The 23,823-nt window shown below is 47.1% G+C and overlaps 1 protein-coding gene across 1 annotated transcript in view; it reads right to left on the bottom strand.

The window, feature by feature from the left end:
* Positions 1 to 23,823, bottom strand: part of CACNA2D4 (calcium voltage-gated channel auxiliary subunit alpha2delta 4) — an 861,469-nt gene that overhangs the window by 495,859 nt on the left and 341,787 nt on the right. Inside the window, exons 13-16 of the mRNA XM_069228087.1 lie at positions 18,229 to 18,362; positions 9,003 to 9,080; positions 7,370 to 7,450; positions 2,841 to 2,915 (exon numbers count right to left, since the gene is read on the bottom strand). Coding sequence (XP_069084188.1) covers positions 2,841 to 2,915; positions 7,370 to 7,450; positions 9,003 to 9,080; positions 18,229 to 18,362 — 368 coding nt within the window. The remainder of the gene's footprint in view (positions 1 to 2,840; positions 2,916 to 7,369; positions 7,451 to 9,002; positions 9,081 to 18,228; positions 18,363 to 23,823) is intronic.

The following is a 23,823-nucleotide window of genomic DNA, read 5'->3' as shown; positions in this document are numbered from 1 at the left end:
CACACACTACCTGGGTGTGTGGACCTTTGCAAACAGCTTTGTGAGGTACTGGATCTTTTCAGGCGTGGTCTGGGGTCTGTGTTAAGTTTAAACCTTCTAGGTACTGTCAGTATGTGTATGTATGAAAATATTGTCATCAAAATATCGACTCCCATTAATACTGTTAAGATAAGTCTACACAGGTAAATATAGATTTCATGTTATTTATTCCACGGTGAACTCAATAGTGCAATAGTGAAGAGAAGACTCACTGGTGAATACATGCAAGGCACAGAGAGAGATTAGGAAACAGAAAACTACAAACTGGGAGAGTGCTGGACCACTGGGAGAGTGCTGGACCACTGGGGAGAGTGCTGGACCACTGGGAGAGTGCTGGACCACTGGGAGAGTGCTGGACCATGGTGAGAGTGCTGGACCACTGGGAGAGTGCTGGACCACTGGGAGAGTGCTGGACCATGGTGAGAGTGCTGGACCACTGGGAGAGTGCTGGACCACTGGGAGAGTGCTGGACCACGGGGAGAGTGCTGGACCACTGGGAGAGTGCTGGACCACTGGGAGAGTGCTGGACCACGGGGAGAGTGCTGGACCACTGGGAGAGTGCTGGACCACTGGGAGAGTGCTGGACCACGGGGAGAGTGCTGGACCACTGGGAGAGTGCTGGACCACTGGGAGAGTGCTGGACCACGGGGAGAGTGCTGGACCACTGGGAGAGTGCTGGACCACTGGGAGAGTGCTGGACCACTGGGGAGAGTGCTGGACCATGGGGAGAGTGCTGGACCATGGGGAGAGTGCTGGACCACTGGGAGAGTGCTGGACCACTGGGAGAGTGCTGGACCATGGGGAGAGTGCTGGACCACTGGGAGAGTGCTGGACCACTGGGGAGAGTGCTGGACCATGGGGAGAGTGCTGGACCACTGGGAGAGTGCTGGACCACTGGGAGAGTGCTGGACCACTGGGAGAGTGCTGGACCATGGGGAGAGTGCTGGACCACTGGGAGAGTGCTGGACCACTGGGAGAGTGCTGGACCATGGGGAGAGTGCTGGACCATGGGGAGAGTGCTGGACCACTGGGAGAGTGCTGGACCATGGGGAGAGTGCTGGACCATGGGGAGAGTGCTGGACCACTGGGAGAGTGCTGGACCATGGGGAGAGTGCTGGACCACTGGGAGAGTGCTGGACCACTGGGAGAGTGCTGGACCACGACCATGGGGAGAGTGCTGGACCATGGGAAGAGTGCTGGACCACTGGGAGAGTGCTGGACCACTGGGAGAGTGCTGGACCATGGGGAGAGTGCTGGACCACTGGGAGAGTGCTGGACCACTGGGAGAGTGCTGGACCATGGGGAGAGTGCTGGACCACTGGGAGAGTGCTGGACCATGGGGAGAGTGCTGGACCACTGGGAGAGTGCTGGACCACTGGGAGAGTGCTGGACCATGGGGAGAGTGCTGGACCACTGGGAGAGTGCTGGACCACTGGGAGAGTGCTGGACCATGGGGAGAGTGCTGGACCATGGGGAGAGTGCTGGACCACTGGGAGAGTGCTGGACCATGGGGAGAGTGCTGGACCACTGGGAGAGTGCTGGACCATGGGGAGAGTGCTGGACCACTGGGAGAGTGCTGGACCACTGGGAGAGTGCTGGACCATGGGGAGAGTGCTGGACCATGGGGAGAGTGCTGGACCATGGGGAGAGTGCTGGACCACTAGGAGAGTGCTGGACCACTGGGAGAGTGCTGGACCATGGGGAGAGTGCTGGACCATGGGGAGAGTGCTGGACCACTGGGAGAGTGCTGGACCATGGGGAGAGTGCTGGACCACTGGGAGAGTGCTGGACCATGGGGAGAGTGCTGGACCACTGGGAGAGTGCTGGACCATGGGGTGGGGAAAGGAGCATCTTCACAGGAAGATGAGACAGATGGCAGAACACAGCAGGAAATGGGACACTGCAGAGGGGTACACAGAGGAAGGCGGGCAGCACTAAGGAGTAGGGAATGAGACCTGCAAACGGCGATTAACCAGGATTTACCTCGTTTCAAAATACAATTCACATTAAATTCACCTACATGTTTGCACTTCTAGCAGACAACCCATGCTGGATTGACGCTAAACTGCAGGATCTGGTGCCCTAAATGGGGAATGGCCTCTCCTGGTCACCAGATTGGGCAGCAAAGACAAGGACGTTCATCCTGCTCATGGTGGTAAAGTGACCCTAAAGTAGGGGCCATCTGCGGTGGAGAGTGGGTGGGCTGTGGCTGATTAGTATGTCCAGGTGTGGTGTTTGTTAGGTAAGGAAAGGCACCATGTGGTAGGTAGTATGGGGCCAAGAACGGCATTACACTTGAGAGATTCACAGCCACCCTTTAGAAGCTGCACAGCAGATGGAGAAGAGGGGAGCTGGTGCAGATCTAACCAGGCCAGCTGCCAGAAATTCAATTCCCAAAGCCCTGGAAAGTCAGGGTGAGAGGGGGCGTCGCCATCAATTCCCTACAATAGATTCTGAAAACAAAGGGGCTGGTTTGCTGTTTGGCGGACGGGTTACAAACGTGATGGATATCCTGTCCAGCCTATTGCAAGTGCATTATATCCTGTGGTAGTTGTAATAAGGCGGACGGAACACTTGTGATGGAGTCACCCATCTGCCAAACTCTAAATCAGGCCCAAAGCTCCTTTACAGCAGCAAAAAGGAAGACAGACAGAAATAAAGGGCAACTGCTGCCTGCAGAGAGGCTGGTGCACCATTGTCAGAGGCAATGCGAGGTGGGTGGTGGCACAACATAGAGGCCAGGGGCATAGGACAAGAGACAGAGAGACTACAAAGGTCTCTCCAATGTAGTGGTTACCTACCAAGGGTCGGAGGTCGGGGTGAGAGAGAATGTAGCCGTTGTTGGTGTTTAGAAACGCGTAGCCATGGACTCCAAGCTTTGGGAAGAAGTAGAGAATATGCAATTATTAGAAAGTGAACAAGTAAAACAGAACAAATGTAACTCTCGATTCCTCTCAGTGGAACCTCACAGTTGACACACTGAGCACTTACACCCTATGTTGTTACTCATCACACACACAGCCACAGATTCACAGTAGACGCGGCCATGTAAGTACCACTCATAGGAATAGAAACACTGTTACCACGACATCAGAAGTGGTAATTAAAACTGTGTGGTTTTGATATTTCAATCAAGACAGCAGTAAAAATAAAGTAGTCACAAACTGTAGTAGAAGTACCCAGCGCAAAATAAAGCATGAAATTAAGACAGCTCTCCTTTTTGTACACTGGGCTCGGAATTCAGCGGAAGGAAGGTGCACTGCTCGTAGAAAACACTGCACACGTGCTTCCCCTACAGCAGTGATTCCCAACCTGTGGTCCGGGGACTCCTGGGGGTCCGCACAGCCTCTTTAGGGGGTCCTCGACTGCTTAAAAAATGAAATAATATTAACAGGTTAGGCCCCAGCTTTCAGTGATGACTCAGTGGGTCCCCGGATTCCAATAATGATTCAGTGGGGGTCCCTGGGTTCCAGTAATGATAAAGTGGGGGTCCACAGAAGTCAAAAGGTTGGGAACCACTGGTCTACAGTATGGGTTGTGCCGGCCTTTAGCTAGGCGAGCTGGGCTCATGCCCAGGGCGCAGATCGTTAAAGGGCGTAGGAGCTGCCTGCACCAAAGAAAAGTGTATTTAAACATTGCTTCTCAGGCTGATGGTGCCGGTGTCTGCATTGTGTTTGCTTTTCTTCTCATGACTCTCCTTTCTCTCCCCCCTTCCCAAATCATCACCCTACCACTCCCGCCTTTTTTCAACACGCAGACAGTTAAGGAGGATGAATGGGAGGATGCACCAAATTTGGTTTCACTCAGGGTGCTCTGTGTGCAAAGACTAGTTCTGATACAGGGACAGTGGGACAGAGTGCAGTCCTAGTGTCACACACACAGAAAAGACACAACAGAAGTATCGGCACTATAAGGCAGTGGGCGTAGCTTCTATGGTGCAAGAGGTGCAGTGCCACCGGGGTCCACTGAATGCAGATTATTGCTGCATTTTATAGTTTAAAGAGCTCCTAGGGGACTCCTTTCCTTCCTGGCACTTGGGACACAGACACTGGCTTCTTCACACACGGAACAAGTTCAGGACGGTCAGAAGGAGCGCAAGCTTCGTTGCACATCACAAGCAGATGGGGCAGTGCACTCTAGAGCAGGGGTCTTCAAATTGGGGGATGGCCACCTTAGGGGTCCTCAAGGAATCCCAGGGGGGTGCCAGGCTCTGGCCAAAAGAAGCAATATGCAAATAACAGTGCTTTGTTTTAAGCAGAAACAAATGTATTACATTTTCTAAAAGGTAACTGAGATTAACTGAAATGTTTAAATAAGTCTAAGCATAATTAAACATTGGCAATTTATTAGAATAATTTTGAAATTTTAAGGCTGGCCCGATGATTATTATTTTTTTCGGCTGGGGGGGTTTGGCATTAAAAAGTTTGAAAACCACTGCCCTAGAGTTACAACAGATTCGGGGCACTGAGTGCACGAGCACGCACGCGCAGACGCGCACACGATGTGAGCAGCATAGTCAGTGGCGGTGCCAGCTGAAGAAAAGGACCCTTTCCTACTGTTATCAGTGATTATGCCATTTTTTAAATAATTATCGTGACTCTTTAATTTTTTCTTTTGCTATTGACTCAAGCGGAGAACACCGTAATCAGGAGAATTCACGATGAAACAGAAACGCAGGGGCGCCTTATTCTCTAAATATTTCAGCTTTGTTTTGGTGTCCAAAAAAACACACCCTTCACAGCTTCTGACAAAATGGAAACAGGGCCCGCCTCATGTGAGGCAATGGACAGACAAGTAGTCAATCAAGAAACGGGGAAAATAAAAATAAGGTGCATAAATAAATACTTAAGAGTATGGAATATGCTCGAGGTGTTTAACTATGCTCTGCCTGATGAGAACATGTTCACAAAAAACGTATAATTAATCAGGGGCGGCTCCTTTGCAATGGCGAAGAAGCGTCACCCCCCTGGCTAGGAGCTATAAAATAAAACAATATTTAATTACCGTTTTATTTTACAGATGTTGGCTCAGTCAGCAGCATGTGCAGGGAGGGGTGGAGCTGGGCCACAGGAGGGGGAGGAGAGTGCACTTAACTAAACATGTGTGTTTGGCCGACTGTCAGAGGCCGGCCAAACACACATGCGCACGTAGGTTTCTCCAGCCCTGCTGTGTTAAACAGCCGGGCTGGAGAAACTGAACAGACCCCAGGGTTGTGCCTGGCGGCAGTCCAAGCCACTCAGACCAATCCTGATGCTGCTTTAATGCAAGGCTTAGCGTGAAAGCAGCAACAGGATTGCTGGGGAGCTTGAGCTGGTGTCCTAGTCAATGCTGAGTGTGAAGCAGCCAGCGGCACACGTGAAGGTAACTTTTTTTTTATATTATTTGTTTTATTTCCCCTTCCCCCATCTTTGACCCCAACCCCCCCTTCCCACCCCTCCCCTTGAGTTTTGCGGCAGCCGCCACTGGTATAATATGTACACTTCTTCCTTTATGCTTTGGGTCAGCATTTACGAACAAGAAGAGAAGCGTTTGTAAAGATTCACAGTTTGATTTAGCGTTGGGTGCACAGGGTACTCTATTGAAAATGTGACAAACCCCCGTGTCTGCCAAACTCTCGGTCTGTCTGCCTCATTTTCCATCAAAAGAGCTCCTGTTGGCTCCATCGCTGGTAAGTGTCCTCTGAGTCCCTGAAAGAGCAGTGGTCGTCAGAGGAAGAGCATTGCAACACCCATCCCATTTAGGGTGGACATTGTAATGGCTTTTTATCCTGTCAATTACCACCAGGAAATCCTGGCCGTGAGGGACGGCAAAAACACAATAATGACCCCAAATCCCTTGGAGAAAACTCCCGAGGTATAGGGGGTCATTAGTCTTTTATTTTATAAAGACAAACTCCCACTTTGGAAGTTTGTTTCTGAAAAACAAACAAATTTTAAAAGTTTGGTGGACGACCATCAAAGCCAGTGGGGGCTGCTTACCAAACGTTCTGTACCTTGAAGAAACAGCCGGTGTCAGTGGCTCCCTTCAAGGTACAGAGGTGACCGCTGAGCTGATGGTCATCTCTAAATCCGAGACACATAGAACCAACGTATTAAAATATATCACGCTCAGAAATATAGAGCTTCAAAATATAACATGAAACATGAAAAACTCAGCGGTCAAAATGTCACAACCCCTTGATTCTCGTTCCTACCCCGATGAGATCTGCTTACCTACAACGGATGGGAGTAAATCCCATTGGCACTCCCCAGTCCTGATCCCTCTACACCCTCCATCTTCCACTACGCTAGTATATTTTGTTTTGTGACACTCTTTATTTCAGTTTCTGAGTACACCGACCACTTTCCCAAGGAGAAATGATTCCCCTTCTCTATTGTCCAATCCTCGCTGGGATCACAGGCAGTAGGATGGGTGCTTTAGTCTGCCTATGTGATTACCAAAAATTCTTTATGTCACTTTCATCGTCTGCTCAGTGGATTTTTAGACAGTCTTGGTTCCCCTACCTGGCACACTGTGTGACCTTGGACAACTCCTACCAACCATATATCTTTATTTAGATGAGTTAAATGTATTTGATTACTCGGAAACTGTTGGTGAGGGAGCACATTGAAAAAGGTGTAATATAATTAATCAATAAATCAAAAAAGATTACACACGGTTCCAAACAATACAGAGGGTTTCTTTCAAGGGGATGGTTCAATCAGTAGATGAAAACCGAAATTTTTGAAGCAAGAGCCCTCACTCACCTTCCGGTGACATGCTTCATCATAGGGCCCAGCTCCTCATCAGGCCGGCGCTGCAATGCCTGATGGGCCCCACAAGGGGGCTCTTTGCCGGAGATCTTTTAAGAATCGTGTATAGCCGGTCAAAAACAATAAAGTGAAGGATTGGTATATGGGAAAATGTTCAAAATGACTAGAGGTAACTACTAATGGTTTTTAGTCTCATGCTGATACCGCTGACATGATTAAAACCAGTATGTGGGGAATTAGTGGGTTGATGTCCACATACCCCATAAAAAACAGGTAGGTATAGTTGCTGTGTCTCTTAATAGGGAATAGTAAGAAAGAGACAGTGCACACAGGATCCCCTGTGTCACTCTATGTAGTTGGTCAACATGTTTCTCGCTTTTTTCTCGTCAAAAAATGATCTTATGCGATTCGTCAGGACCTAATTACATACCTAAACCTTTAAACCATGGATATTCCCAAAAATAAGGAAATCAAAACCCTCCGCACGGGACCAGGAGTTTGCACTCCGAATATCCCACTTTTTGCCCCTCCTTTTGTTGTTTCTTCGGTAATATAATTAATAACTGTAGACACCTTACCTTGTACCTTGGGGCGAGTTTCAGCAGCTCTCTCAGTGGGACATCGGAGCCCACCACTCCCAGGAGAATACCCTCTGCTCTCTGAAAAGAGATACGCCCTGCGATTAATACCTATATGCTATTAAAGAATACATGCTGCAGCTGCACGCTCGTAAGTACTACATGCCAAAACCTTACTGCGAGTGTTATGTATGAAAACAAATCAGAGGTATAAATTGAGATTCATACTAATTTTAGGTGTATGCAAATTTAAGGTAGATACACGCACATCCTCTGTAGCTGCAGGTAGGCCAAACCTTGCACAGAGACCATAAGCTTTTACACCCATGGCTTTGCCACGTGCCACACAGAGGTCAGGGATACAAACACGACACGTCATTTGTGGTGCCATCTTATGTTATGTGTATTTGTATAGCACACAGTTCACCCCGGAAGGCATCTTGGCGCTGAGGCAGGAGCGGTGTGGGCCGAGCCTTAGTCAGGGCTAGGTGAAAGGCCAGGCCTTCAGTTTTTGGGGACTTAAGGAACTGAGGGGGAGGCTCTGACGTGCAGCGGAGGTCGTTCTCGGCTTTAGGAGCGGGGGAGGAGACGGCACGACCACCAGATCTGGTTTTGCATTGAAATAAGCTGCTGATTTTAATTCGGATCCTAGCAAGCAATGTCCAGTCTCGTGACATCTGCTATGCTACTTCTGCTGATAGACACTTTGTTGGCAATCTTAGAGGGTAAGCTATGGTTTGATTTGGCATCAGCCTGATCCCTCGCCCTCCATTAAAGGGCAGGGAATGTTGGACTGGCAGTGCCCCACTGCACTCTGAGCTGGCCTGCAGGTGTAAACTCCAGAAGGCTAGAAATAAGTTTTAGATTTTGCATTCATTCATCACCTAATAATGTGCCTCATAGCGTGAAATCTCAGAATGAGGAGGATCTTAGCTGTATCGGCTCTATTTCACACTTGGTAGTACAGAGTCCACTGTCAGTGAGCTGGTGCAATCACTCTGCGAGACTCAGTGGAAGGCCAAGAACAGGCAAAGTGAGTAACCGCAGCACCTTCCACTAAGAACAGTCAGTGACTCCCCCTGGGTGAGCCACGTGCACCTTCAGAAAGGGACCCTCTGCTCTAGTTATACCAGGATCACACTTCTGCCCTCCGCAAGATCAAGGGAGCCCAATATTGGTCCACGAAGGCAGATTCTTACCAGATGTTCAGGCTGACCATATGAAAAATATACACACAATTTAAATTGGAATCGTTTACATAGGCAGTGGTTTTTCTGAAAATGTGACATCGATCACACAATCGTGGATCCCAGTGACTTGGACTTCACCCAGCAGACAAACCGAGTTCTCTGTGTTTGTAATGAAATTTCACTTGTTTCCACGTGCCTGTGAGGTGAGGTGTTAGCGGACAAGTCCTAAGGGGCGCCACTGTCAAGAGACTACATCATACATGCAGTTAATGTAGGCACAAGAACTTTTCTTCAGCTTCCCGCCAGTAATGGTGGGCCCAGTATGGTACGCCTGTTTACTGGGATGAGAAAATCTTACCAAACACACTCCAGGTGCTCAGGTCCAGCAACAGCTTTCCAATATGGCGGTTTTGTCTGCCCACATGGACGCGTGTCAGACTTACCGTTTCATTCTTCTTGCTGAAGACCGGCATGGCGACCGTCGTCATGAGCAGCAGACTCTGGGCTTGGGACGCGAAGAGCTGTTGAGGCACACAGAGGAAAAGAGAGGTTATGTCAGTCTGGAGATCTGTGCTGCCAGGCCAGAAGCAGGCTGCCCACGTGCCAGTTACAGCACAAATCCTCCTGCTTCTGGCTGGCAGTGTGAGGGCATCAGATGTGCCATTTTACATCCAGGAGCAGCAGGTGGGGGTGAATCTGCCAGGGAGGTCACACTGCACTGCCTGAGTAGAGAGCTACTGGCTAGGACACACATTCGGTTGACTGGAAATAAAGGTGTCTCATGCAAAACCAGGACCCCTAGACCCACACCCAACAGAAACATGGCTTCACCTAAATGTCAACTTTTACTAGCAACCTCCAAGTGTAACTCTTTTCCATGCAGGTGCATTGCAACTCCGTCTCCGGTGCGAGATGACCACACACAATGCACTGAGGCAGGTCTCCCAAACCAATACAAGGCACTACTCAAGCAACTGGCAGCACAACATGGGCCATGAGGTTGACCTTCTCTGTCCTCATGATGTAGAGAGGCTCCATGATGCTCCATGATGCTATAAGATCTTATGTTCAACCAGTCCTGTGTTATCAGATCACCATCACAATGGATAAGATGTTTCCTTACAGAGAAAACCCAGTGTGGAATGATCAATCCTTACCTCTTATCAGATTTTGTCCATCAGATGTGCGTTGATCGTCATGGCTCCTCCATACTCTTTATAGTCGACTTCTGTCAACATGTGACCTCCTTTTTTAAGGCCTAGGGTTTATCTAGAATGAGGTTACGTTCTCTGACATCAGCCTTTTTGTGTTAAACCCTTGGATGGCATTAAACTTCTAAAAATTACCAATGGAAAACAAACTATGTTGCTTCTGTTCCTGTTTATTGTCTTCCAGGCTCGCTAGTTCAGACATATGCCCACTCTCAGCAGAGCTAGTCAAACTACGTATCTAGCCATCTAGACCTAGTCAGACTAGGGATCTAGCTATCTAGCGCTAGTCATAGTAGGGATCTAGCCATCTAGAGCTATTCAGACTAGGGATCTAGCCATCTAGAGCTAGCCAGACTAGGGATTTAGCCATCCAGTGCCAGTCAGACTAGGGATCTAGCCATCCAGTGATAGTCAGATAAAGGATATAGTGCTAGTCAGACTAGGCATCTAGCCATCTAGCCATCTAGTGCTAGTCAGACTAGGGATTTAGCCTAGAGCTAGCCAGACTAGGGATGTAGCCATCTAGCGCTAGTCAGACTAGGGATCTAGCCATCCAGTGACAGTCAGATAAGGGATCTAGTGCTAGTCAAACTAGGGATTTAGCCATATAGCACTAGTCAGACTAGGGATCTAGACATCCAATGCTAGTCAGATAAGGGATCTAGTGCTAGTCAGACTAGGGATCTAGCCATCTAGCGCTAGTCAGACTAGGGATCTAGCCATCTAGAGCTAGCCAAACTAGGGATCTAACATTTAGTGCTAGTCAGATTAGGAATCTAGTGCTGGTCAGACTAGTGATCTAGCCATCTAGCACTAGTCAGACTAGGGATCTAGCCCTGATTATTGTTAACAACCTCTGAATAAAAATCCAGGTAAACAATGCTGTGCAGTCCTGTTAGGCTTTTTGTAAACAGCCCATTAGTGAAGGGGGTTTACAATTTTAACCTAAAGGATAAGTGCCAAGTGTCTCAGCCGGCGCTGTGTCTGGGCTGAACTACTGCAATTACTTCTATCTAAGCCTTTTGATTAAATATTCTGTGAATTGCCACATTACAAAACTGTTCATGATGTGGGCGCAAAATACCTGTTTTCTTAGTGACTGCATGAAATCTTTCTTGAAATACATCCACAGCTCCCTGTGAGTCAATACAGCAATGTCAGACCAGTGAGCTGGAGGTCATGTAGCCTTTCACAGCTTGGCCCACTTTCAGTCGAAACTTGGGGGCATATTTCCAAGCCCTTACCACCACCTTGCTCTGCCTTAGCGTCATGTTTTTAATGCTAAAACGGCGTTAAGGAGGCCTTTCTCTTGCGCCATTTTGCAACTCCTTGTGCCACATTATGCCTGCGTCAGGCATAGTGTATGCAAGGGGGACGATCCAAATCAGGAAGGCCCAAAAACATGTCGCAGTGAAATTTACAACATTTGACTGCACCATTTTTTCTGTCATTTTTAATGCTTGCTCAGAGCAGGCGTTAAAATGACACACCCGTTTTAATCAATGCGCCACCCTGTGCATTGCTGCATTAGCGTCAACATTTTTTACGCTAGTACAGCAAAGCGCCACAACACCATAAAAAATGTTGACGCTATTGTCCTAACCACCGCCGTGGTGTACTGTATTGTAAATATGGCGCAACCATGGTGTCATTAGGTGGGACGGGGCGATGCAATAAAAGTGGCGTATTAGGACAGATGTGCCTCTTTCTTGTAAATCTGGCCCCAGGTTTCCGCGCTATCGTCCCTCTACGCTCGCCCTCCCGGGAAGGCTCACTGATAATCCACCTCCTGCGTATTCGCTGACAAGCAGATCATCTTAGTGCACTTCCGGCTCTGGGCGCTCTTTTAAGTCAGCTTTGGGTCGCATATATTGTTCCACATTAACATCAACCCTCTCCCCTCATCTAGACCCCCGATATCATCGCCCTGACGCCACGTCACGACAGGCATCTCATAAAAATGACAACGTCAAACAATCAATTAAAAAACACAAATTACCGTCTACTGTACATTAACACAATACCACAAGCCACTTTCTACAAAGGGAAGTTACACACATTTTAAAACAATTCTAGACACCCAGCGAGTCCCCCTAACCCCAAACAGTCATATTCCGACACAGGAGATGTGATTGCTGTCCAGGATCATCACTGGTCTGTCTTTACATTGTAAAAGCTTGATGTGCTCTGTTAACAGCTGCCCCTCGGGCTGGCAAGGCCCACGCGGCTGCTGTCGGCGGTCATTACAGGAGAGGGCCACCGACCAGCCCGAGACAGACACGAGAGTGGGCAAAGAGGACAGACTCGGGGGAATCCGCACAAAGGCGCACCCATTGCTGCATGGAGGACAACGCAGCCTTGTGCACCGAGGCTGTGACGGAACCCAGGTCTTAGGGTGAGGGGGTGTTCTCCAGCTGATAGCAGCCCCTGTGTAAACCCTCTCTCTAGCAACATGAACCTGTCCGGCCTGGTGAACATCGTTGCTGGAAGTGCCCATTGCCGTGAAGCGAGGGGTGTGGATTTAAGATGTTCTTTGAGACGGTGGAATATTGCACATGGGCTATAACATACGAATCAATCAATATCTTAAAATAAGCACTGCTTCCCTAATTTTAGGTGCCCATGTAGATCACCATATGTAGTTTGCTGCGAACACCGGTAGGGATTAAAGGGCCGACACGTATGACGCTCTTTATACGGCTCTCTGTGCGCCTTTTTATGCGAGGAAAGATGACGCAATTTATCTGAGGCGGAAGGGTCGTGTTTGAGATTCCAGACGTTGTGTAGATGACTTTCCATGATCTAAAATATACAGATGCGCCTGGAATGCACACTCACAAAAGTATAGACAGGTGACCACGAGGCTGCTTCATAGGTGTCCAGACACGTTTTAAATTGGGAATGGACTGCGCCTATCCTACAGCACGGATCATGGCTAAGTAGTGCAATGTGTCCATAGCGGAGGGCAGCCACCAATGCACGATTAACCCGTATGCAAATAAAAAGCAGAGTTGGGTTGCCATAAGTGTGTCACGTGGACAAGAAATGACAATCCGGGGAAAGAGAACAAAAACAACTTGTATGAGAACCATCAACATAGAAACCAAAGCATCTAAGGGTTCAATCACAACTCTAAACAAATATTTTAAATTATATCTCACGATAAGGGCGCTTTAACATTCGCAAAATGTCGACAGGAGATCAGACATCAAGTTGACGAAGATCATGTGTTCTGGGAAAGACAACCTGAGCCGCTTGGTGCATCTTCAAAATACACAGCAGTAAATTTTAGTGCGTTCTGTTTTCACATGAAAGACCCTGCATGCTACGAATATTCCTGGTGTCATGGGAGAACTGTTCAGAAATAAACTAGGCCGTATGCCAAAGCATTTTCTCCTTGACACAGAATGAGTAAAAACCCTTTGATACATCTGGCCCATAGTGACTTGCGTTAACCAGCTATGCGTAATGGACTGCAGTATCATCAATGTACACTAGATGGCAGTATTCTATTAGAGTTGGCACAAATTTGCATGGTCAGAGTTTGTACTTCCAGAGCAGTAGAAAAAAAATATTTTTTAGTGCTGGGTTTTTGAAGGTCCGTGGCTGTCACTGCAAAAGCTCTAGCCTGTTTGTTGGCAGTTGACACATCCTCGGCAGTCTGGTAGTTTGGACTTTAGGGGTTTCTTCACTACCATATGTTGACGAGCTTTCTCTTTCTTCCCAGTTCTACAATTGTCCTTATAAGTACATTCATGTTAGATATGGTATTCCCAAGTAGTGTTGCCTTCTTTGGGAGGGGGTCTTCACCGAGTCCCACGGTCCCGCATACCCAGGAGAACACTGGCTTTTCTAGATCGGAAACAGATGCATCTGTTTTACCAGAGGTGCGTGACGTTGTTTCCTCACATCTCCAGACAGAGGGTACACGTTCTATGGGAACTGCTCTTCGGCGTGGGCCTCTGGGAATTGAACGTTTCGGGCAACAGTTTGAGTCCCTGCAGCGTTTATTATAAGCCATTTGTCGAGGTAAACACACTCCCTCCTCAAAACCACCGAAACTTTTCTGCGGGGACTGGGGCATTAAGTGTTTTCAGTGCTTTAAATGGAAATATAGAGGTGAAGGTACTCACAAATTAGGGTACCTGCTTGCCCCTGAGAAGTGCAGGCACTCTCCCGTTAAATGTATTGCAGCAATGCTGAGAAGTGCAGGGACTTTCACTTTCAATTTCAAGGAGTGCAGGTATTCAGTACCGGACAGTACCGGACCATTCAAAGCACTGAGTACATTTAAAATCTTTAACAAGGGCCACCATTTCCACTTAAGTCCTTACTATGAACGTCCTTAAGGATCTTTGGGAGCAGCAGAACAGGTTCGTTGTCCCACAACCATCAGTGTCCGCTCCAGGCCCTCAGTCGCAGCATCGGGTACTTGTATTGTGCAGAACAGCCATGATTCAGCTTGTCAGCCTTTAGCATCTTGTCGCATCTCCACAGATCATGGCATGTTACGTTCTACAGATGTTTTAATCATTAATGAATTCATTATTGCGTCACTCATGATGTCTTCTATTTTTTTATGTATAGCGCCTATCTTAATATTATCTTATGCTGTCGCCACTTTGATGGACTTGATTTTCAAATAAAGTATTTTTAAACTTGAAAAACTTGAATGGCAATTCCAGGGACAAAAACTCATGTTTAGTTTTAAGTAGGGGCGGTACAGGCCAGAGTCGGAGCTTCAGGCACCATTGCATTCCTGCACCTAAGTGTAGGAAACTCATAACGCGCCCTCTAATGGTGTAAGTACAAAAGCACAGCATTGCGCCAATTTGTCTTCCCATTAACCACATTGGACTTTTGCAATTGCACCCATCCCATGTGACTGCCCTCGCATCCCTTCTCCCCGCGCACAGAACCACTTCCTGAGACTCGAGGGAGCAGTGACTCGGGCGGTTTTGTGCCTCAACGCCTCCAAACGAGAGAGCAAGGAAATGACAGCCACGTGTAATGTGGTGCAACAACCGAGGTGTGGACATCAAGCAGGGGTCCCACATATGACTCTGATACCTGCCTTTCACCTGCTTGTCCAAGATTTAGAAGTTATTCTTCAATTGCGCATTTGCTGCATCAATTAATTGTATCCTGTTCATGTCTAAGCCTTGTATAATGGACACTCTTACTTGCATTCCAGGCTATGGCTGCACTTCTCAGCCGAGGTACAATACTTATAATGAGCGAATACCGGCACTTTTCAGCATTGGAACAATATCTCTAATGAGAGAATACCGGCACTTCGCAGCACAGGAACAATACTTTTATTGATAGAATACCGGCACTTCTCCCTAGCAAACAGGCACTCTGAACTAGCCACTAGCTGCACTTCTATATTTCCATTTCAAGCACTGGGTCGAGCACCAGGTAAAATGACACACAAGAAGGGCTTATTTTCCCCTGAGTTCCCACCATATTGTGTTTTAGAAACAGAAAACTCTTCTAAGAGTCCAGGTTGGGTTGTCACCACACAAGCTAGCACAGAAACACACCACCACCACCACTGTGGACTACAGGAGCGCACGTCACAAGCAGGTACATGGTTACCTCTTCGGTTTTTGGCAGCTAGGGGTGCCAGCAGCAAGTCAGCAGACAGATGAATGGATGAAGCGATGAATGAAAGCAAGTTGTGTAAGCAGACAGGCGCCAGGGACGGAAAGGTGCAACCCATGAATGAAGAGAAGAGATGAACAGAGACATTGTAGACAAACTCTGGACATGATAAGGCGAAGAAATGGAGAACAAAGGCACGTTCTGGCTCCAAGGCCCATCCACCTCCTAAACCATGTGCATCAAACAGGAAGTAAGATGGGTGGTGGTGCTGCCCGGAACTGACCATACAGTGGGTCCATGATGCCCCAGCCCAGGGTAACGGGGGATGATGGAATTCACATTCACTATTCAGACATATAGATCCCATCACCCAGCCACTCTACTCAGTTAAGAAGTGTTCTTTTCAGAAAGGTGAATGAATAGACAGGTGTGGAAGGAGTCACGTAACACTCTAAACTATCCTGTTTTTGTATGGTCATTGCTCCTGCATCCTTTAGTTCCACACTTTGGCTTTCCCTAATTCTCCTCCCTCCACATATTCCGAATTGTATATTCACCTGTGAGTGATGCCCTTTTCCCCCACTTCTTTTGTTGACCTTCCCCATCGTTTTGTTGTTGTTGCCTTTGTTTCTAGCTCCAAGCTCCCTTCCCCACTGGCGGGTGACGAATCTCCCTGAATAGAAGATACTGCTCACCACATACCACTGAGCAGCCACCGAGTTGAGGGAACTCTTGCAGCAAGCGGGACAAAGTCCACTTGTGGTGGGGATGCTACACCAAAGCTGCCACTGTGCTGCAGCCCCCATCTACGTATTGTAGCTTTCAAACGCTGATCTCATGCATTCAAAAGTTAGAAGTAACTTGAAGAATGTTTTGCCATGAAATCCCAATTATTTTAACAGTAATAGAACAAATGTTATTTATAAAATGTTAAATCTAATCCCAATAATTTTTATAACGTTTTAAAATGGTTATGCACATCTATTAAAACGTCATAAATAATGTTTGCAACATTTAAAGAAAGAAATCCAAAACAAATAAAAACGTTCACACTTAACTTAACTTTTCACACACGAACTTCTCATCTGTAGGAAGCATTTTTAATATTTGCAGGACAAAAATGGAAATAGTCACTTTTTTGTTACAGTCGTTCTTACGCTTCTCCCTCTCAGTCCCAAATAGCTCCTTTTCTCGTCCTCATTTCTTCCAGGTTGTTTCTTCTCTCTCTATTCTACTGCCATTCCCTCTCTTCTTATTTTTTTCCCCTCCTTACCATGCATTGCTCGACCTTACCCAGCAGTTCTTCTCACACTCTCTCCTTTCATAGTTTCTCTCACCTCCCAATGCAGGCTCTCTGCCAGGTTTTTTGCATTTTTGGTTTGTCCTTTCCAATCTTTTTTCCGTGTGGCTTGTTTAACACGTTCAGAGTAACACTCTGATACAATTTCCTCTCTGCTTACTCATCCTAATTTGCACCACACTTTTTTCTGCACCCTATTTTCTCTCTCCCTTCAACAAGTTCAACAAGCTTATTGCACCTTGTGCTCAGTCCTCACCCTGGGAGCTCTCACAGAAAGTGGCCCAGAGGTGCGTCAAACATCTGCACCCGCTTTGAACACCAATGGGGCACTTTGGTATTACAGAAGGAGCCGCAGTTCATCTCGGTAACACTTTATCTTTCTACCTCTCTTTATTCTTGTTTCTCTTGTCCCACTCCCCACACCTCTACAAGCTTGTTTTTAGAGATTTCCGCTGTGCTGTTATGATTAAGCTGAAATTTACACAGAAAATATCTCTTTTGGACTGCTAGTAGGTTGGCCCTGTTAGACTAATTTGCAATTTTTGGGCTGATTGATCAAGTGGGATCAAAGTTATTTGGGGTGAGCTAAATGTAAGAATTTCCTTTTTAAGTCTCATCAGAATTTTCTCTATCATCTACCGCATAAAGGGCTGAATGGAATTACACAAAAAGCAGACCACGTCTGACTTAGAATAAGGCCCCTTTGCAGCTTGTGTAAAGCTGCTCAGTAGTTTGTGAAGTACTTCCATCACCGCAGTGCGTAAAATGGACTTTCAAAGATTTTTGCGAATCTTGAAAGCTGTTTGGAAGAACAGTTCGAGAATCACCAGTCTGAAAACTAGTTCTGAATGGGAAAACAAATCCAATTGGCCAATGTAGCAGTTTTTCTCTTTGTGTATATAGTTCTCAGGTGTTTTGAGAACCACCAAGGTGATTAGCTGTCACTAACTGACAATTTGGTCTTGTCCCCAACAGTTATGAAATCCTTGTCCTGGGAAAGAGGTCAAGAGTGGATCATCTCAACATGAGGAGAATCTAGGGGACACTAGTGAAGGGTAGAAAATCACATCTAGTGGAAAGCAAAACTTTTACATTTGCACTCTAAGTCCGAGAACCATAAGGAACACTACTATTCCTCATTCTGCCCATAATGCATCAATTACACGACTTTTCATCTGGCTGATGAAAGGAGAATCCTGCAGTCATGTATTATAGCACAATGAACGTTTGCCTTGTCCCAGGCAATGCTCCTCCCTCAAGACATCAAGGTATATATTATTAACCTCCAATATTCTTGTGATAATGTCTGAGTTCACGGAAATGCTCTTTCACATCCAATCCAAAGACAACAATACCATGGCCAGGCAGGAATCTCCCTACATCTTAAAACACCATCATCTTCCCTTTTCAGCAAACCAGAAAAGCCTGGATCCCAAGTGGAGGCAAGAGCATACATAAACCAACTAGCATAAGGACTGAGGGGGAGTCTTGCGCTGACCTCACGCCTCCCTATCACGATACTGGCTTGTGAATTTCACTCTCGCCACTTACCGCGCTGTCCATGTAGGCTTCTGTCCAGATGATGTCATGGTCATGGTTGATCACCATGGGGCGGCTCAGCACATGGAGGTACTCCATCACGTTGCCCTGGACGTCAGCCAGAGTGGAGATCTGAGTGTAGTAACCTCGAAGCAGAGAGAAGAAAGCTTTGATTCGTATATCGATTCATTTCTCAAAACACATAAACCTCTTTTACGTATAGGTGGGTAAATTCAGCCGGGTTTGGTAGGAGAATATCATAGCCAGGGTATCATCCCATCTAAAATTGTGTCCTGAATATACTTTATAAACTATCACCCCTTTATTGTAATAGGAAATCCACACCCAAAGGGATGGTATTTTTGTATATGATATTTAGGACACAGTATTTATGTCAAATGATATTTTATTCTTAGTTGAATAAATTTAAATTTTCAAGCCACGATACACCAGAATACAAAGAAAACAGCTTTAAAATGTAACATGTGTGGAACTGATAATTCACGCATTTTACATATCCTAAAGTTCTGGTGAGGCAAGCACACTGCTCGATCCAGGAAATAAGGTAATTTTCAACTGGAGCGATGCTGCCTTTGGTACCTGTCACTGTGCACTGTTTGTTTATACATATGCACTGAAGCCTGCCTGAAGCACTGCTTCCTCTACGGTGTTCATTGTAGCAACTACTTTAGAATTTGATAAGTTTGCGCCATGAGTTAGGATGTAATCATGCTGGACTGTGCCTCTGTCGGCACGTCCTGATTGGCTGAGGCAAGACCCTAGCCAGGCAGAACCCACCACTCGCGTCAAGGGTGGGGATTCCACATACTGTATAACCTGTGCACACCCTTGGGTAGCTTGGCACAGAGCAGTCAGGCTTATCACAGAAGCAATGTGTAAAGTGGCATCTCATCACTTCCCGCAACAATCACACTGCGTGGCACAAAGGAGACTTCAGACTAAGTGCATGTACAAAAAGATTTTATTCCACACACACATTGCCAACACATTATGATTATTATGTAACTCTGAGCCCATGTCCCAATCAGCAATGTATGTCACGATATGAGGCCCAGGTGTGTTAAACACTACTACTGTATGTACACATGAGAAAAACAGTACATTCCCTCCCTGCACCCAAATAAGGTGCCAAACATTGTCAGCACAACCCACCCGAGAATTCCCCACAATCAGTGCAACACATAAATTCAGGGTGCACTCTGGTTCCCAACGTTAGCAGCAAAATGTACGTACAAGGTTTTCAACTGTTAGACCTGTCAGCTCTTGCTGTGGTTTCCCTGTCTTTTTACTTCTGACCTCCTGTTTTTGATCCTGTGCTGAACTTAATTTTCTGGCTTTAGGACTCTGGGCACTTAACCACTGCTGACCAGTGCTAGAGTGTAAGTGTTCTCTGTCTAAGTTGTATTGGTGATTGATTTATCCATGATTGACATATTTGATTTACTAGTAAGTCGCTAGTATAGTGCACCAGGTGTGCTCAGGGTCTGTAACTCAAATGCTACTAGTGGGCCTGCAGCACTGTTCGGGCCACCCATACGAGTAGCCCTGTAAACATGTCTCAGACCTGCCACTGCAGTGTCTGTGTGGACCATTTTAGACTGCCATGTCGACCGGGCAAGTGCACCCACTTGCCGGGCCCAAACCTTCCCTTTACTGCATGTAAGTGACCCCTAAAGGCACCCCATGGGCAGGATGCAGTGTATTTAAAAGGTAGGACATGAACTAGTGTTTCTTTACATGTCCTGATAGTGAAATACTGCCAAATTTGGATTTCACTATTTCAAGGCCTATCTCTCCCATACAGTAACATGGGGATTGCCTTGAAATACCTTTTGAGACCAGCTTCGGTTCCTACATAGGAAAACCACCTAGGTGCAAGTTGCACACCCAGGGAAGTGATACTTGTCATCACTCACACATGGCAACACCTGTGTACAAGTATGCACACACTGGCAGTTGTGCCAGTCTCATTTAAGCGTGTTGATGCCCTGGTGCAAGTAGGCACCTGAAGGCCAGCTATGCCAAGCTCCCCATATATAAGGATTCCGCTATGAAAAATGGGCATGGAGAGGCCCCCTGGGCATGGCTCACTATACGATCTGGCCGCACATAGTCAGCAAAGACTGGGAGGAAAAAAAGTAAAAATGTCAAGAAAATTCTCTCAGCAGAGCCATGTCCAACAGCCTCTTTGCCCTTGGTACAATCAGCAATAATTAATAGTAGAACAGCCTCAGGGTCACTTGACATACCTTTCACAACATGTGCTTTTCTGGGCCACCCCCGGAGTGGCCTTGAGAGGAACTCCAATGCTGGGATCCTGAGATGGGAGATGAGGGATCGCAATGGTGTAAATCAGAGGTTTTATGTGCATGCATGCAAATGACACCAGTACCATCATGACTTCTTGTAAACGTCTTGTTGCTTCTGACTGTGACACCCTCTCTTGTGGGCAGCTTCTGATATTCTACATCCTGAGTGAAGGAAGAAATGATGCTTAATGTTACTCAGCAACTGGATTGCTGAGAGGAGGATGGCTTCCAGTTTGTCAGTGAGCAACTATGTTCCATCTGTTGTGCTGTTGCCTTTTGTGATGGTCCACAGGTCAGTCAACAGATGGATATCTTGAACGTTGTGCGCTTAATCATTCTGTTCACCTACCAGGACTAGACAAAAACCTCCCCACAGCTTCTTTGTAAGGATCGAGATAGAACAAAGCTACTACCCCCACTTGCAACTGGGGGTCAGGTGCAATTGCTTGTTTGTGCTGCAGATTCATATTTCTCTTGAGTACAGAGTGATGCTCCAGTACATCTTTCAATTTTACAATAGTATCCAAGTCCAGAAAGAGAGCCTCAAATTCATCCGGTGACCATCATTTACCAACCAAATGATCCAAGCATCCCAAATATACTTTTTCCATTCTGGCAGGAACTTCTAAATATGTCCCCAGGAAGGCCAATCCCTCTCTGGATTGGGCCTTGATAGTAAGAACTGCTGCGGGTGCTTATCTTTCCCTCCTGCACCAATCGGTCACATGGCTGAAGTGGACCTGGTGGTCGAAGGGTCTGGGTCGGAACTGGGGGTTTTGTTGCCACAACTATGGTTTATGCAATGGTTTCTTCACTTCATCTCTGAAAACTCAAGAGCTTTTTCACAGCCTCATTTAAAGAAGGTCCGAATAACTTGAACCCTGAAAACGTCATTCGGCAACATGTTTTTACCTGCAACAATGTGCCAGAATTAAGGCCTGTGTTTGTCCATTAAAGTTACTTCTGCTATATTTGTTGCATCCACTGAGATGCTATATAGCAGCTAAATATGTTGTCCTTGTAATGCGAGAATGTCTGAGAAAGCATCTCCGGTGTCTCTAGGTCCACCAGGATCAATTATGCATCATACTCCTCATATGCACAGGGTCTTACGGGTAGAGAGTTTATTGTAAAACCATGCACGCCAATGCACCCTTTCCTTTCAATCGCATCAGACGAAGTGACGACTTCCACAGAACAGGCAGTTTTAGCAGCAAGCCGAGTCAGCAACAAATACACTTGCAAAGATTCCATCACATCCCCAATTTGATGTGTGGCATAAGTGACATAGACTATGGCATGAGAAATGTGCCAGGTTCTGGTCACTCTCACATTAAAGTCTTGCTGACTGAACCCAGCAGAACAAACTTAGAGGAGGCCTCTGACTAACACCTCCTTGATGATGAGTCTCTTAAGACAGCCTGTTTCTACTGATGGCATGCCCAGGTCCTCTCTCACAAGTCATGCAGTGTTTAACACCCCTGCGGAGAATGAGTAAGAGAGTCATTTTAAGCTAGGGCAGAGGTTTCTGTCTGGAAGCAGAAATAATACTTCAAAGATGTTAAGTACTTTCACAAGGAAGAGGGATGAGGGGAAAATGAAAATTGCAGCTACATGCTACATCTGTGTCGGGGGCTTTCCTGAGGTGGCGAGCATGTAGGGGAAGAAAAGTGCACTTACTGTGCCACTCAAAACGCTTTGCAGGAATCCACACCCAGCGCGTGGCTGGGCGGGCCGGCGTACGTGCGGTCACCCCGAGGGTTGCTCCATGTCTAGCACTGAGCGGGGAGAGCAACAGCAAAGCTGCAGAGTTCGGTACTAAACTAAAGAGATCAAATTTGGTCTTCTCCTTCATCTTCCTCATCGATGCCATGTGTAGAAATGAAGGGGTGCAGCTACGTTTTATGAAATGTTCTTTCCAAGATAGTGGTCTTTTCAGGGATTAGTATTTGGGCTTGCCAATCCCAGATAAAGTTGAATCATTTTCCTGTGATGTCCGTTCGTCTTTGAACCACGCATGACAGAGGCATTACTAAGTGAGGGGTACATTGCAACACATTTGTTTCCTTATTTTTCTGTCACAGGTCATCGCCCACTTGCTACTATTCTTGTCCTTAATTTTTAGGTTTTGGCTGCATATGTGCTTCAATCAATCAATCAATCAAGGATTTATAGAGCGCACTAATCACCCGTTAGGGTCTCAAGGCGCTGGGGGGGGGGGCTTCTGGTCGTAGAGCCATGTCTTGAGGCGTTTCCTGAATGTCAAGAGGTCTTGGGTCTGGCGAAGGTGGAGCGGTAGGGAATTCCAGGTCTTGGCGGCTAGGTGAGATAAGGATCTTCCTCCGGCAGTGGTGCAGTGGATGCGGGTGACGGCGGCGAGGGCGAGGCTGGCAGAGCGAAGATTGCGGGTGGGGGTGTGGAAGGTGAGTCTGTTGTTGAGGTAGGCAAGGCCTGTGTTGTGGAGGGCCTTGTGTGCATGGATTAGGAGTTTGAAGGTGATTCTCTTTGATACTGGTAGCCAGTGTAGGTCTCTGAGGTGGGTGGAAATGTGGTTGTGGCGTGGGATGTCCAGAATGAGGCGGGCGGATGCGTTCTGGATTCTTTGCAGTTTTGCTAGGAGTTTGGTTGTTATTCCTGCATATAGGGTGTTTCCGTAGTCCAATCGGCTGCTGACCAGGGCGTGGGTGACAGTTTTCCTGGTTTCGACGGGAATCCACTTGAAGATTTTACAGAGCATGCGGAGAGTGTTGTAGCAGGAAGAGGAGATGGCATTCACCTGCTGAGTCATGCTGAGTGTGGAGTCCAGGATGAAGCCCAGGTTGCATGCGTGGATTGTGGGTGAGGGTGAGGGTGAGGATGCGGATCCTAGGGAGGTGGGCCAGCAGGAGTGATTCCAAGATGAGGGTTTGGTGCCAAAGATGAGGATTTCTGTCTTGTCTGTGTTTAACTTGAGGTGGCTTGATCCATCCAGCTGGCGATAGCGTGAAGTCCGTTGTGGAGGTTGTTCTTTGCAGTTGTAGGGTCTTTCGAGAGGGAGAGGATGTGCTGAGTGTCACCTGCGTAGGAAACTATGTTGATGTGGTGGGTTCGTGCAATGTTGGCGAGGGGGGCCATGTAAACATTGAAGAGCGTGGGGCTGAGCGAAGATCCTTGGGGGACGCCACAGATGATTCTGGAATCTTCTGACAGGAACGGTGGGAGGCGGACTCTCTGGGTTCTGCCTGAGAGAAATGACGAGATCCAGTCGAGTGCCTTGTCGCGGATTCCAGCGCTTTGG

This window comes from Pleurodeles waltl, chromosome 4_1, assembly GCF_031143425.1.
Source record: "Pleurodeles waltl isolate 20211129_DDA chromosome 4_1, aPleWal1.hap1.20221129, whole genome shotgun sequence".
NCBI classification, from domain to species: domain Eukaryota; kingdom Metazoa; phylum Chordata; class Amphibia; order Caudata; family Salamandridae; genus Pleurodeles; species Pleurodeles waltl.
This window is presented reverse-complemented; position numbering and strand designations above follow the sequence as displayed.